Source organism: Rana temporaria, chromosome 2 (genome assembly GCF_905171775.1).
Source record: "Rana temporaria chromosome 2, aRanTem1.1, whole genome shotgun sequence".
NCBI classification, from domain to species: Eukaryota; Metazoa; Chordata; class Amphibia; order Anura; family Ranidae; genus Rana; species Rana temporaria.
In genome coordinates, this window is record NC_053490.1 from 158901192 (window position 1) to 158917417 (window position 16226).

Here is a 16226-nt window from a genome sequence, read left to right on the forward strand (position 1 = left end):
AGAGTTACAGAGGAGGTCTTGCTTTACAATTTTTTCTCTTGCTCCAATGTTTGTGGTGATACCTCACATGTGTGGTTTGAACGCCGGTTACATATGTGTGTGTGTGTGTGTGTTTACTGGCACCAGAAGTGACATTGTGATTTTGCTTTCGGCCTTCGATGGTCATAGAGATGGCCAGGGGAATATCTGGCCAAGGTCAGCTCTTTGGTAAACCACCGTCTCTGGTAGATTCACAGGAGAGCATAGCTTTTACTTTGCAGGGATTCGCTTGATGAAAAATGACGTCCTTGAGCAGAAAGTGGTTAAATACCTGCTTTGGCCATGACAGTGAGTCACACATTCTATGTTCAAATGTATTTTTTTATTATGTTTTATGAAAGAAACATGAAGAGTGGGAGCATCTCAAAATTGAAACAAAACATATATCTCCACGACGGGATTTCAGAATCTGCCTATAAAGTGTCACCTTTAATATTAAAACAGAGATTGGTTTGTGTAACCTCGTATATTAATGTTATGTACAGAAATATCATATTGTTTGCCTAATTACTGTATGGCCACTGTAAAATTACTAGCATTCTGTTCTTTCTTTTTCCAAGAGGATATTTTTAAAATATTGAAATTACATATTTTGACACAGGTAAATAGCACTAGAGCCTTCTTTTGTTTGGAAAATCTAGCAATTGGCTTGGATAATAGATTCTGAGTGATCAATTTCCAATGATTGTCCAGCTAAGAAAGTGAATCCACAGGTTGCAGACCACCTATAGACATGTGATTATTTCCCTCACATTAGATAATGAGCTCTTCGTGTTCAAATATGTTTTTACAGTGAAACTTCTCAATGATAATGAAATTTTTTTTTTTTTCCCCAAAACAAACCTAAAATAAATGAATCTTTTTTTTCTACCATAATATATATGCATAAGGTGTGGGAACAAAGACAAATCTTTATTCTACTTTTAATAATTTTCAGATGAATTCTGCTCTGTATAACCTTGCCAGATCTCACTGTATCATAAATTGTTAAATATTATGCTGTTTTACAATGGAAATTAAATGAATAAATGTATAGATAAAAGCATGCAAGAAAAATATTAATCAAAATCGTAATAAAACATAAAGTTCCAGAAGTGACATCACAGGAGCAGGAGGCCTTTTACCATCTAGGGGATGAAGGGTCCAGAAAATAAATGTAATACATTGGAATAGATTTTCCAATTGTGATGTGATTAGTGTCTTGTGGGTTTAATCTGAACAGATTTTTCAAGTTGGTCCACGTACTCCACACTTGAGGTTAATTAGATTGAACATTATTGCATATACAAGCTGCACCCTTAACCCCAATAGAAACGAAAAATTAAGCTATGCAAAATCACTAAAGGTACATATAAAAAACTGCTAATATGTGTGAAAGTACTTGTATATACAAGTGTTTTTTACGTTTATTTTGTTCATTCTATTGCTTTGTGAGTTGTGAGCAGGAAATTGGAAGCCTATCTGTATTAGGTTTCTTTAACCACTTCAGCTCCGAGCCTCTTTTTGACACTTGTTTACAAGTTAAAATCATTTTTTTTATTTTATTTTTTGGTAGAAAATTACTTATAAATTACCCCAAACATATATATTTTTCTAACACCATAGAGAATAAAATGGCAGTCATTGCAATACTTTGTCACATGCATATTTTTTTTTGAAAAAATACACTTTTTTTAATAAAAAAATAAGACCACAAGAAAGTTAGCCGAATTTTATTTTATATTGTGAAAGATAATGTTATACCGAGTAAATTGGTACCCAACATGTCACACATAAAAATTGCACCCACTCGTGGAATGGTGACAAACTTTTACCCTTAAAAATCTACATAAGATTTCTACAGGTTACCAGTTTTGAGTTAGAGGAGGTCTAGGACTAGAATTATTGCTCTTGCTTGAACGATCGTTGCAATACCTCACGTGTGGTTTGAACACAGTTTTCATATGCATGCGGTTAAATGAAGTGGTTAAATGCATGGGCATTGTGGTGTGCTGCAGTCCAGGTGCATTGACCACTACTGTATTAGTGTTGGTGCCCCATTTAACCACTTAACGACCATGCCATAGCCAAATGACGGCTACAGCACGGAGAGGGCGTACATTGACGTCCTCCCACAGTGCCTCACAAAAGTGTAATAGGTAGTCAAATTAGGTTTGAAATTTATGCCCCTAGAACAACTGACAGTGCTCCCTGTATGTTGGGCCTCTCTCTATATGGCCAGGCTGGGGAAAAGTCTCACACATGTAGTATAGTTATACTCGAGAGGAGTAGGAGAATTTATTTTGGGGTGTAATTTTTGGTATGTACATACTATGTGTTAGAAATATTGTACAAATGGACAACTTTGTGTAAAAAAAAAAAAAAGTGTTAATTTTCTTTCCATATTTTCCAAAAACCTGTACAAAAAAAATGACATGTTCAAAGACTCAATATGCCTCATAGATTATACGTTGGGGTGTTTTCTTTCCAAAATGTGGTAATTTTTGGGGCTTTTTCATTGTCCTGGTGTTCCAGGGCCTTCAAAAGTGCAAGAGATAGTCAAGAAATTATATGTGTAATTTATGCTCCTAGAACACCCGATGGTGCTCCCTGCATGTTGGGCCTCTGTATGTGGCCACGCTGTGTAAACATCTCACACATGTGATATTGTCATACTCAGGAGTAGTAGTAGAATGTGTTTTGGGGTGTCATTTGTGCTATGCATATGCTGTGTGAGAAATGGCCTGCTAATAGAACAATTTTGTGAAAAAAATCTTGATATTGCAAAGAATTGTGGGAAAAAATTACAACTTCAAAAAACTCACCATGCCTCTTACTAAATACCTTGGAATGTCTACTTTCCAAAAAGGGGGTCATTTGGGGGGTATTTGTACTTTCCTGGCTTGTTAGGGTCTCAAGAAATGAGATGGCCTGTCAGTACTTCAGGTGTGATTAATTTTCAGAGATTGGCACCATAGCTTGTGGACTCTATAACTTTCACAAAGACCACATAATATACACCAATGTAGGTTATTTTTACCAAAGATATGTAGCAGTATAAATTTTGGCCAAAATTTACGAAGAACAATTACTATTTAGAAAAATGTTATAACAGAAACAAAGAAAAATGCATTTTCTTTACAGAAGTTTCAGTCTTTTTTTTTATAGCGCAAAAAAGAAAAATCCCAGCTGTGATTAAATGCCTCCAAAAGAAAGCTCTATTTGTGTGAAAAAAGGACAAATGATTTAGGTACAGTGTTTCATAACTGAGTAATTGTCATTCATACTGTGAGAGCACCGAAAGCTGCAAATTGGTCTGGTTAGGAAGGGGGTTTAAGTGCCCAGTAAGTGGTTAAAATGAATGACTTCACAACCCACAGCCATGTGTCTGTTGCCAAAAATACCTTAATGTCTATGGAATGGGCCTTTCACAAACAGTAAGTGTTGTAAGGGAATGTTGGCAAAAAGCTAGATAATGGTAAGAAAATGGAGCAACTACCTGGTAAAAAAATTGTGAGACCGGGTCTAACAGCAATAGGGTGAAATATCAGAGTCCCTTTCCCTTTCACTTGTGCATTATAGTACCCTTAATCCAAGTAACCGCATGGATCAGATTTTTCTTGCCCCACAGGTATGTCTCTTTCTGGTAACTTTCCAATTTCTGGACTTACAATGGGGTCAAACTAAATTTCATTGCAGATCGCATCACAGCATTATGGTTGCCCTCAAACGGTTGGTTGTATTTGTACGACTATATAAATGTATCTACTCTTTATCATAATAAATAATTGTCTCTGCAGTTGATTATTATTAATAATGAGAGTACCACTCTAAAAAACAGCAAAGTTCAATGTGGTCAAACAGCGCTGTTTGACCACATTGAACTTTGCTGTTTTTTAGAGTGGTACTCTCATTATTATGTTTTGATACATACGTCTTTTTGATAGTATGTTTTAAATAGCTGCTTTTTTACACACAATTACCTATTTACATGATATTTTACTAAATATTAATATATATATCCATATTTAATATCTGGAGGTTTATGTATCAGACCATTACCTTCCTGGTGATTGACTGAATTGTCAACATATCAGTTGTGGCCTGGCTTCCTGGCGCTAAGGCGTGTCACTAGGCCTTGTGTGGCACTGTATTTATATTTATTAAGTTGATTATTATTGCTAAAACCAGTAACTTAAAACTTAAGCTCTAAAGTGCAGGTGCAGACCAGCATAGAGCTTTCCTGTAGCAGATGATGTAAATATAAAAAGGAGGGTCTCAGGCCTCGTACACACGACCCTTTTCCCCGACCGAATCCATCAAGAAACTTGGTGGCGGAGCTTTTTTGCAGAGGAAAATGGTTGTGTGTATGTTTTTCATTGAGAAAACTGTTGTGGAACTCGATGAGAAAAAAAGAGAACAAGTTCTCTTTTTCCTCGTCGGGAGTCTCAATTTCCTCGTCGTGGAACTCGTCAGGCCGGTTTTCGACGAGAAACGCGTTTGTGTGTATGCTTAAAAACCTGCACGTGCTCAGAAGGGTGGCGCCAGTGGAATCAAACTTCCCCTTTATAGTGCCGTCGTACGTGTTTTACGTCACTGCGTTTGAGAACGACGAGATTTTGTCTTGACAGTGTGTACGCAAAGAAAACTTGTCAAGATTCTCGACAAGCCTAACAAGGAACTCGTCGAGGAAAACAATGTTTCATTTACGATGAGTTCCTCGGTCGTGTGTACGAGGCCTCACACCGCAGATACCATCCATACATCTTTATTGGAGACTGCTTGACAGGAAAGGGTTCTGCTATGATGTTCTGTCTGTGCAGTCTCCAAAAAAGTGTCTTGTGGATGGCACCAGCAATGTGCAACCCTTCCTTTCAACTGGCATAGAATCATAAGCAGATGTCTAGAGCCCCCAACCCCTTACAACATATTCCAAGACCCCCTCCACCATCAGAAGGCAAGAGTACCCCAACCTCCCTTACATCACAGTGCACCCTACCCCCTCCTTACCTTGTGCTGCTGCTGCTGGGCATGTTGCTGGCAAACAACATTCAGGATCTGGAGGAGGATCAGAGGAGGGTTGGAGTCAGCTGCTGGATGCTGAGACCAGGCGGAGGTGGAGATAAGGGGGTTCTGCATCTGCACAAAGAGAAGCGGGATCTGTAGAAGGAGTTCTGTCTTCCTCTCTGCTGCTGACTGCTGAGACAAGGTGGGGGCAGAGACAAGGGGGTGCTGCAGCTGCAGGAGAGGTGCGAGGACCACATTTAAAAAGGACAATACAAGGATTTGTCAATCGGTATTGCCTGTTAGCTCCCTGCAGCTTTTTTTTTCCCCAGGACTGATTAACAGAGTATTTCTTTGTGCTGTGTCTTGTTTATGGGGAATGCTCAGGACTTTGCTTTCTCACTTTACACTTGTTCCACTGATGGCTAGCGATTGAATGAACTGATTAATGGTGAACTTATAACTTGACTGCTTTTTGAAAAAAAATCAAGAGACAGCTGTAGAGGCGGAGAAGACACATATTCAGGGACTTAAAGCGGGGGTTCACCCTAAAATTAACTTTTACTCTAACCTATCTCTAGCCTTAATAAAGGCTTGTAGCGTTGTCATTTTTTTTTTAAGGTGTACACTTACCTGTCTTCAGCCGCACTTCCGGGTCTTCTTCCTTGCGGGGAGTGGGCGTGTCCTCCTTTTCCCCCGACGAGGAGCTTTGCGCAATGTCTCCTGGGAGTGAGTGTAGATCCTCCCAGGAGACGATTGACGTGCGGGTCAAGCGTGTCATCGCCTTCCGAAAATATCAGACGGGACTCGGCTCTTTACGGCGTTATACAGCGCCTGCCATGTAGAGCTGACTGCGCAGGCGCCGTAAAGTGCCGAGTCCCCCTCGGATATTTTCGGAAGGTGATGACGCGCTTGACCCGCACGTCAATCATCGATGCGTCGTCTTAGGAACGCCTACTCCCCGGGGGAGCGAGAACCCGGAAGCCGGGTGAATAGAACCAAAATAAATTGTAAGTACAGCTTAAAAAAAAAATCCAGCATACTGTTGATGTCAGCAGTATGCTGGATGTAACTGTATATAGATTTTTTAGGGTGAACCCCGCTTTAAGCAGCAAAAGAGGTTGAAAGCGGCAGAAGAGGGTGGAGCTGGTATAGATTTTTGGGTACTGCTTTCTGTACAGCAGGCTCTCAGAAGAACAATGAGCAGCACTATGGTGACCACCTACCTTCACTATAATGTTCAAGAAGACACTTCAGATTCCATGCAAATGGCAGATCTCACTCTGCAAGTCGGCGGCTGCAAGACTAGAAGAACAGAAGTAATGTCACATTTCAAGAAGTACACTGAAACTAAACTCAATAAAGGGAGCTATACTTTATGTAAATTATGGTCTTCAATTTAACTGGTTGACTGGTCATTTTTTTGTGGTAAATACTGTGTATAAAAAAGTTGCATGTGCAAATGTTTTATCATTTTAATGTCATCACACGTATTTAAAATTGTTCAGGTTATGTCAACAAACTGAAAAGTGAATATTCAGAACTTTGTGCTGAAGTACTAGTTGAATAATGCCCTATTATTTTATAACCCTTTCATGACTAAGCCTATTTCTGACATTTGGTGTTTACAATTAAAAATCCGTTTTTTTTGCTTGAAAATTACTTAGAAACCCCCCAAACAAACAAAAAAAAAAATATATATATATATATATATATATATATATATATATATATATTTTTTTAGCAGAGAATCTATAGAATAAAATGGCGATTGTTGCAATATTTTATGTCACACGGTATTTGTGCAGCTGTGTTTTAAATGCAACTTTTTGGGAAAAAGACACTTTCATTAATTAAAAAAAAAATGAAAAAGTAAAGTTAGCCCAATTTTTTTGTATAATGTGAAAGATGTTACGTTGAGTAAATGGATACCAAAGGTGTCATGCTTTATAATTGCACGCACTCGTGAAATGGCAACAAACTACGGTACCTAAAAAATCTCCATAGGCGATGCTTACTTTTTTTTTACGGTTACCAGCTTAGAGTTACAGAGGAGGTCTATAGCTAGAATTATTGCTCTCGCTCTGACGATCACTGTGATACCTTACATGTGTGATTTGAACACCGTTTACATATGCGGGCGTGACTTCTTTATGCGTTTTCTTTGCTGTGCGAGCTCACGGAGACGGAGGCGTTTTAAAAAAATAAATCTTATTTTTTTTTATTTTTTTTTATAATATAAAATTGTGGTTTTTTAAAAAAAAAAAAAACTTTTTTGATCACTTTTATTGCTGTCACAAGAAATTCAAACATCCCTTGTGACAGTAATAGGTGGTGACTGGTACTCTTTATGGAGGGATCAGGGGTCTAAAAGACCCCCGATCCCTCCTTTGCACTTCAAAGTATTCAGATCGCCGAAAACTGTATTTTTTTTAAATCGGAAGTGACATTGTGATGTCGCTTCCGTGTTTACATTGAAGAGGCACTGGAGGCGCGGATCGTAGTTCAGGTCTCCAGCATTGGTTGTTATCCCAGGAAATCCAATCGCCGGCTCTAAAAAAATTATACCGGGATGATGCCTGAAGCTGTGGGCATCATCCCGGTATAACCCCCAAAATTCGAGGCCGCATATGTGCGTACGCTTGGCGGCAAGGGGTTAAAGATGAACAAGAAATGAATGTGACTCACTAGATGCAAGTTTCCTTTATGGATGTCTACTCCACATCAATAGGAAGTAAATTATAAAGGTTTACTAAAGCTTGCAGTTAGATATAATTGCTGGAGATAAGCTCTTTGATTTAATTAACCACAACTTCAAATGATATTTGCCATTATGCGTGAGCATTACTAAATCTAGCCTTTATTATATTTAACAATTTTTGTAAGATAAACGACCTGTTTAAATAAATGAAATGAAAGCAAGCAAATTGCAAATAAAAAGAAACAAACATGACTTTAAATATTTTGCTAAATATTTTTTTTTCTACATGTTTATTTACACCAGCGTATATAGTTTTGTACAGCGCTTCAGATATTGTTAGTACTGTATTTTAATAGGTAACTGGAACTTGTACCCTTACTGAAAAATATTCTGCTCCTTTGGGATAAAATGCATTAGGTATATGTGCCAACAATCCATTAAGGGTTTTGACAGCTTGAGCCATCAAGAAAAACTGAGTGACAGAATTTGGACCTGACAGATTTCTTTTTTGTCAAAATGACGTATCATTGCATATAGCTATACTTTAAAAATTAATAGATATCATTCTGGAATGTCTGTTAAAAATTCAGTTAATAAGTGGGCTCGCTTGGTAATTGTAGATTGGCTTTTTATTTTATAGCGATTGCCCTGTGGCTTTAAGATACCGGTACTTAATAAATAAATCTTTAATCAATAACTGTCACTAAAGCACAGCTATTTTTAATGGATTTGTTCACACTACCTGCATTGCAGTAACATGCAGTGGCACACCGTTCAAGCTTTATTGCATTGCGTTATTGTTGAGTATGCAGCAGCAAGAAATGATGATGGGTGAGACCACTGATACATTTTTTTTTTTAATGATGCAATAATGCAATGTCCCTCAACACACACTACAGTACAATTGTGTTCAAGTATAAATGAGCCCAAACTCACTCTTTCAGTTGGTGTAATTTTTTTCCCTTGTTAGAGTAGAACAAACGAGATCGGAGACAAAATACAGACTGCACTCCCATGTATTGACTGCTACTTTAGTTCCTCCTCACATAAAATCTGAAACTACTAGGAGAATGGAAGTTTATGTAATGTAGACTAAGAAAATAAAACACAACTGTCGTACAAAATACTGCATTCCAATAGCTGTGTGTGGTTAGTAGAGAAATAATAGTAATCAGGATATTTATACTTTTTTAATGTTAGATACTTTTATTTGACCATGCATTTACATGTGGCCCAAGTTGTTCAGCACAAGTGACAATGACTGAGGCAAACTACAGCACTGCCAGTAGTTACTACAATGGTTACTTTTTATTAACATTATTTCAAAAATATGCAGGTTTCCAGGAGGGTTCTAAATGGCAGGCTTGTCTCCCTATGAACATGTTGTGTGAGCCTTTTAGGGATGGATTCATTTGTGTATGTGGTGTATTAAGAGAAAGTTCTGTTATCTCAGTAGATCAGGGTTTCTCAACTAGGGTTCCTCCAGAGGTTGCTGGGGGTTCCTTGAGCAATTTCTGCCTCTCAAATAAGTTTCCACTGACACCATTGCTCTTGTCGTTACTGGGAAGAATAACCTCCTTACAGATGAGTGAAAAGTGTAAAGAGCATTCACCATTATACTAATGTAGTAAGAAGTAACCCTGGAGTAAAAGGAAAAGAACTTGGTCAAGTTTAACTTTTACAAGAGACAGAGGGGCAGATCCACGTAGATCGGCGCATTATTCCGCCGGGCGTAGCGTATCTAAGATACACTACGTCGCTGTAACTTTTTTTTTCTTCGAATCCTTAAAGAATTTGCGGCGTAAGTTACGGCGGCGTAGTGTATCTTTGGCGGCATAAGGGCGCGGAATTCAAATGGCTGTGATGGGGGCGTTTTTTATGTAAATACGTCGTGAGCCAACGTAAACAACGTTTTTTTTTTTTAAGGCGCATGCGCCATCCGTGGGGGTATCCCAGTGCGCATGCTCGAAATTAAACCGGAACAAGCCAATGCTTCCGACGGTGACGTCATTCTACGCAAATCCCTATTTGCGAACGACTTACGCAAACAACGTAAAAAATTCAAAATTTGACGCGGGAACGACGGCCATACTTAACATTGAGTACGCCTCATAATAGCAGGGGTAACTATACGCCGGAAAAGCCGAGCGCAAACGTCGTAAAAAAATGCGCCGGACGTACGTTCGTGGATTGCCGTAACTAGGTAATTTGCATACTCAGCGCAGAATTCGACGGAAACGCCACCTAGCGGCCGGCGGAAAAATGCATCTACGATCCGACGGCGTACTAAGACGTACGCCTGTCGGATCGATCCGAGATGCAGTCGTATCTTGTTTTGTAGATGCAAAACAAAGATACGACGCGGGAAATTTAAAATTACGCGGCGTATCAATAGATATGCCGGCGTAATTCTTTTGTGGATCTGCCCCACAATTTTTATGCAATGTTAGTGCTTTTCACTCAAGGTAACCTCAGGTTTTTTTTATTATTATTTATCATATGCACACTTACAACTGTCATAAATGTAGGTTGTAGATATAGATGATCTTCTGATTTCATATTTTTATTCATTTATTGTTTTATATTGTAGTATTTAATGAACGTTGTTTTCTACTGGCTAGGTGTATGTTATCATAAGTAAGTGTAGAAACATTAATATATTGGTGTTGGCATTCTTACTGTGCTCCAAAAAACATGTTTACGGTACATACTTGTCCCTCTCCACTACTAATATTGGTGGAATCCAGCTGCCATTTTGACAGCCCTATTTTAATATGATCTCAGTAAAGCAGGCCATAGATTAGTTTCATCTAGTCATTGCAAGTTTTCTCAAACCTCCTCCTATGGAGAAGTCCTAATTTATCAAATTTTTTTGATTACCCATTACGGAATTGGTACTCAAATGACATTTAATGAATTTAAACTGTTAGGCCTTACCAAACTTAGATACATTCAATTGAGACAAGCTTTTTGCTCCCAATTTGGCAGCGTGCCTCTTTACCTTGAGCACAGCGACCTAGAATTATTAACTCAGCAATTCTTTATCAAAACGGGTCTCCAGCCTATATAAGGACCTCTTCCAGGAAACTACCAAATTGATGGAGCCCTGCAGACAGGCTTGGAAAGCTGTAGCCTGGGGGTTGGACAGGGATGATATGTGGGGAACTGGATTTCAGCACCTGGTTTCTAACTAAGACAGACTATAAATTATAAATTCCTGCTCAGGATTTATCTAACTCCAACAAGACTTGCTAAAATGTTCGGGAACCAACAATCTTTATGCTGGGGGTGCTCAGCACCCCTAGCAAACTTCATGCATATATTTTGGGACTGTCCACAAGTCAAACCTTACTGGCAAGCTGTTGCACGATGTGTCAGGTCGGTCACTTCTATCTTGATTCCCATGTCTATTGAGGTGTCTATTGCATCTAGTGGAACCTTTAGCTACTATCAGGGCTGTATGGACTCTTCTTACCCTATTGCTTTTCTATGCTAAAAAGCGGATTATCCTTTCATGGAAAAGCTCCAAACTTGGAGTCCTGGAAGGCATTGTTCAACAAGGCAGTACCCTTTTATAAAGCTACTTATTTGAGCAGGGGGGCACTAACTAAATTTGACAAAGTTTGGGGGGGCTGGATAGCTTCTATGGATACAGTATCTGATTAACTTCAGGAAGGTTATGCCACTAATCCTTGGCATGGTATAAAAAGAAGGGAGGTGACTATAATTGAGGTACTGGAGGGCCATTAGTTAACCAACAATTGATGTGCTGATCACTCTGGGAAGGTGAAATGTATTCTCCCTACCAGCTTTTCATTTTTACTGATGGGGGGGGGGGCATGTTAGTGACAGTATCCGGTAAGACATCGCAGGGTGTCGGATAGTTCAGGCACTGAGTTATCATGTGCCTACCTCTGCCTGGGGGTTAAAGCATTTATTGTATCTGTCCGGGCAAAAAGTTCTGCTGCTTTGGTGAGGGGGGATATCATTTTGGTATTGTCTTTTCGTTTTTTTTTTCTAGGTTTCTTTTTCTTGTAAATGTACACCGGTAAGTGTATTGTGGACGGTGGTTGATAGCTACGAACTGTGGCCTGCTGTATGTATGTTACAAAACGAAATAAAAAAATAATTTACAAAAAAATAAAACATAGTTTTGATAGCCACTAATTTGTCTTTTGCAGGAAGAAGAGGGAGAATTTGGAGACTCCCTAGATTTCCGTAGAGGAGGTGATGGCCAGCCCAGAAGATCTACGAGACCCACTCAGCAATTTTATCAGCCACCCAGGGCACGAAACTGACTGTTAAGGTAACATCATTTTGTTATTGCATGAAACACAAATGTGTGATTTTCTGATTCTGTGCTCTGCTTTCGGTAACATTTTGTGTTAGTGTGGGAAAATAATACAGAGGGCATACACTGTAAAGTTAGTTTGCATATACTGTTATAGTTTATACAAAAATAATGAATATTATTAAACATCTTGTGTATTTTTTGTATTGTTTAATTTTATTCTACAGTGCTATTTTATATTATTAAAAATGTATATATTTAACATTTCCCCCCCTCTCTCCCACTGGGGAAATTGCCCTCAACTTTTTATCCCAAATACACAATGGTAAACGAGAGGAAATCTCTCCAAAGTCAGAGACCTCAATTCATGGACATTTGTCAACATTGTCCCTATTGGAACACTTCTCTTCTAATTCTGTTCTAGTGACAGCTTAAAATGTTGCCTTTCCCTTCTTTTTTAATTTTGCTTACTGAAACGAATAGAAAGGGTAACTCTCCCAGATTCTATTTGTGTCACCAGTTACACAGACAGAAATAAAAACTTGACAGGTCTCTTTCCCACTAAAAAAATTAGACACTTTAGATACAATTTCCTAGTTGCAAAGTATGGGACACACGTTCTCTTATTATTACGACTGGGTTACATGCAGTTAACTTCAGGTGATTGAACAATGGGGAAAAAAAAAAGTCTGTAGGGACTTTTTTTGTAAATATTTTTTTCAAGAAAACAAGGCCAAAAGAAGGTCTAACCCCCCCCCCCCCCCCCAAAAAAAAATACATAAATAACTGTATGTACTTCTTTGTCAATATTATCTAAAGTAATGACAAATGTACCCATTAAGAACGGGTTTGTAATCAAAATGTAAGAAATGCTGTGGTCCATTAGGGGCATACAAGCATGGGCGCTCAAGTGGTAAAGATGTGTTTCAGCTAATCTTACAGTTTATTAATGTGCAGAGGCTTTTACATATTTTTTAAAGCAAGAGTTTTGAATGCAGTAAGGCCATATTGCCAGTTTATGAATCGAGCCCTTAGTATATTTTTTCATACGTCTTTTTTTGCCTGCTTAGTTTATGAAGTCACAATTTTTTTTGCAATCCTTGCATTATTTTAGTAACATTACACTATAAGACCAATGGCTGTGGGCATTATTAATCAATTATTGGGGCTCTTCTAAGCACACAATTAGCAAGTGCAAATCACATTAGCAAAAAAACAGTTTTTGTGCTCTAAACATGGGATAAGATTTAAACTATATACTCTAGTTGCTTTACTAGGTTTGTTGATGCCCACTGAGGCTTCTAAGATAAAGTGATGACAACACCTGTTAGAAATTAGTAAAACAGTTATTTTCAGCCACGTTGTTTTTACTTAGAGCCCTTTCACACTGGGGCTCCCCGTGCGTTTGCGGTAAAGCGCCAGTCGTTTTAGCAGCACTTTTGTGACAATTTTCAGCCGCTAGCGGGGCTCTTTTAACCTAAAAAAGGGGTTAAAAACTCCTGTGTCGCCAAGCGTCCGAGACGCTTTTCAGGCGCTTCGGAATGGCTTGCCCATTCATTGCAATGGGCAGGGGCGTTTTAGGACCGCCCCAAAGATGCTGCTTGCAGGACTTTTTCTAACCTCCCACAAGTGCACCATCCCTGTGTAAAAAAACCCATTGCAATGAATGGGAGTTAGTTTTTTATGAGCTTTACAGGCACTATTTCTAGCGCTAAAATTCCTGAAAGCTGCCTTGGTATGAAATGGGTCTTGCTGTATGTAATAACACATCTGCGTAAAATAAGTTGTATTTCTTTCAATGCTAATATGTCATCTGAGTAGATAAAAACAACATTTACTGTTGGCATTTGTTGACTGTCTCGTTAGAATTTATAGAACTAGATGACTTTGATAAGTGAAAAACATAATTGGCAATTGTTGAATTTGCCTGAATATTTGCAAGCCTGTTTGACCCTCACCGAATGTCAGAATTCAGAAATCTAGGCAATCCATTATATCTGAATGATATGGTTCTTTGCAGATTAGACAAATCTGCCTTTACTCGTCAGTCAAAACATTTGCAATAAGCCAAGCTGATTCTCTCATCATTGCTTGCATTGGATAATAAGATTACCTATTCTTTGCTTGTTTTCTGTTTTTTGTCCTTTTATTCATATTTGCATGTGTTTGTTTTTCAGATCTGCCATATATTTCTTTCAAATGAATGGAACACTTCAGCGGTTTTCACAAAAGTGGTTTATTTTTCTAAAGAATTGCCCTGCACTGTGGTATGGATACATATTGTGAGAAAGCCTAAACAGTTTGAGATCTCTGAAGATGGGATTAACAGATGCGTCATCATTCAGCTACTAACCCATATAATTCTGAAGGAATTTAATTTTTTTTTGTTTTTATCAATAAAACCACAGTGTGTCTGATTTTTGTCTGATTTATTCCATATATTTGTATTTTTACCATCTCAGTAAACTGCATAGATAGTGGTACTCAACTATAAAACTGTTACATTGTACAACATGAAATCAGCCTTCATTTGCTTAGTCTCAAACAGTATTACCTGTAAAATATGAAGACATATCTTTAGTCATTAGGGTAGCTGACTCAGATATTCAAGTGGCACTCCAACCAAACATTGTTTTAATTTGTAGACTGTGAAGAAGAAGTTAGGGTCTCCATCAGGATTTTATTATGGTCTGTGTCCCTGTGCGGAAACACTTCTTAACCTTCTCTGAAATTCATGCATTCCTTGGAAAAACATAAATAAGAAGTTATATTTTTATCTATGTATGGACAGAGCCGTTTTTTTACTGTTAAGTGTAAATTTCACCTTTGCAGTAAAATTCGAGGAACCCCCTCTATGTCATGTGTTCATATTCGCACAGCATACCATAAAATAAAAATATGTATTTCTTACCTTTCCAGTTGTTTTTTTTAGAGCAGGCTTATATGTATAATTTTTTAGAATAGCTTGCAATGTACTATTAGGGGACATATTTATGGTTCAAAAGTGCATTACCTACATCGTTACCACCCAAGCTTTGAGATCTTTAACTCTCTTTTAAGGCAGACAGTGTGCACATCTAATTTACAACTAATTATGAAGATCTCTGAGCACAGGTAATAAAGGTTTCCAGCCCCCTCCTTTAAAGTCGTTGTAAACCCTATTCATGAAATTTGACCTAAGTGCCGTGTCTTTCTGCTTCTCTGTTCCTCTGTTAGCAGAGTCACTTTTGCCAAGTTCTCCGCCACATGTGATAGCAGCTGAAAATTTGTGTGGGGAGGGTAGATATTCCGACTACAGCTCTGCATGTTCCTTCTGTCCTCTGCCTATGTAGAGTGGGGGGTGCCTTTCCTCCAATTAGCTGTCACACAGTGTAAGCTCAGACTCCACACCCACTCCTGGAAGAGGAAGAACGATTTCTAACATGATCTGCACTTTCAAAAGAGTGTAGAAAGGGAAAGACAGCAGCTATGTAGGGAGATTTGTTTAATCTTTGTATCCCTCAAGGCTGTTCACTGGCTATAGGAGAGGGTTTACAACCACTTTAACATTTTACATGGAAGCTCAGTAGGAGTTTCTCAGCAAGTAAAAGGGTAAGTATTTAGTATTTTTTGAAGGTATGCTATGTGAACATGTAACAAATATATAAAGCTTTCAATGCTTTAAATCTCTAGCATTGTTCTAGCGCCTTCTGGAATATATTAACATTGACTTTTTTTATGTATAATCTTTATTTAATTTAATGTTTTTGGCATTACAACAAAATAGGGGGGGAGAAGGAAAAAAAAAGATTGTCCTTCATGGTTCAATAAGAACAATGATAACAGCAGTGAGATACATCAACATATTATGACATTTGGGATTCCTCCCCTGTCCCAGACGTTCGGTCCATGAACTTGAAATACCAAACATAACAAAATGTTCGCAGCTGGTTTGTTAGGTTTGTTAAGCAACATCAGTAAGGTTGTCGGCTACAGAATTTTGGTCCACCTGGACAAGTTGCTTAAATGCTGGGTCTGCCAAGGCCAACAATTCAATGTCCAAGATTGAAGAGACTGGGGCCGAGCCATGCATATGGTCTCTTCAGGTCGCCCAAGTGGACGAATCGTTCTCAGTGCCTTTACAAGTGGCAAGCCAATCCTCTGCCTCCATTATCTCCCTCACCTTCCCAACACAAGTTCTTTAACTTTGTTTTTGTTTTTTTGCGGGAGAGG

At 38.4% G+C, this 16226-nt stretch overlaps 1 protein-coding gene across 1 annotated transcript in view; it reads left to right on the plus strand.

Moving 5' to 3' along the window:
- Window positions 1-14528, plus strand: part of TDRD3 (tudor domain containing 3) — a 401075-nt gene extending 386547 nt beyond the window's left edge. The window contains exons 13-14 of the mRNA XM_040341347.1: window positions 11905-12029; window positions 14192-14528. Coding sequence (XP_040197281.1) covers window positions 11905-12021 — 117 coding nt within the window. The 3' untranslated portion in view covers window positions 12022-12029; window positions 14192-14528. The remainder of the gene's footprint in view (window positions 1-11904; window positions 12030-14191) is intronic.
- The last annotated feature ends 1698 nt before the right edge of the window (window positions 14529-16226 follow it).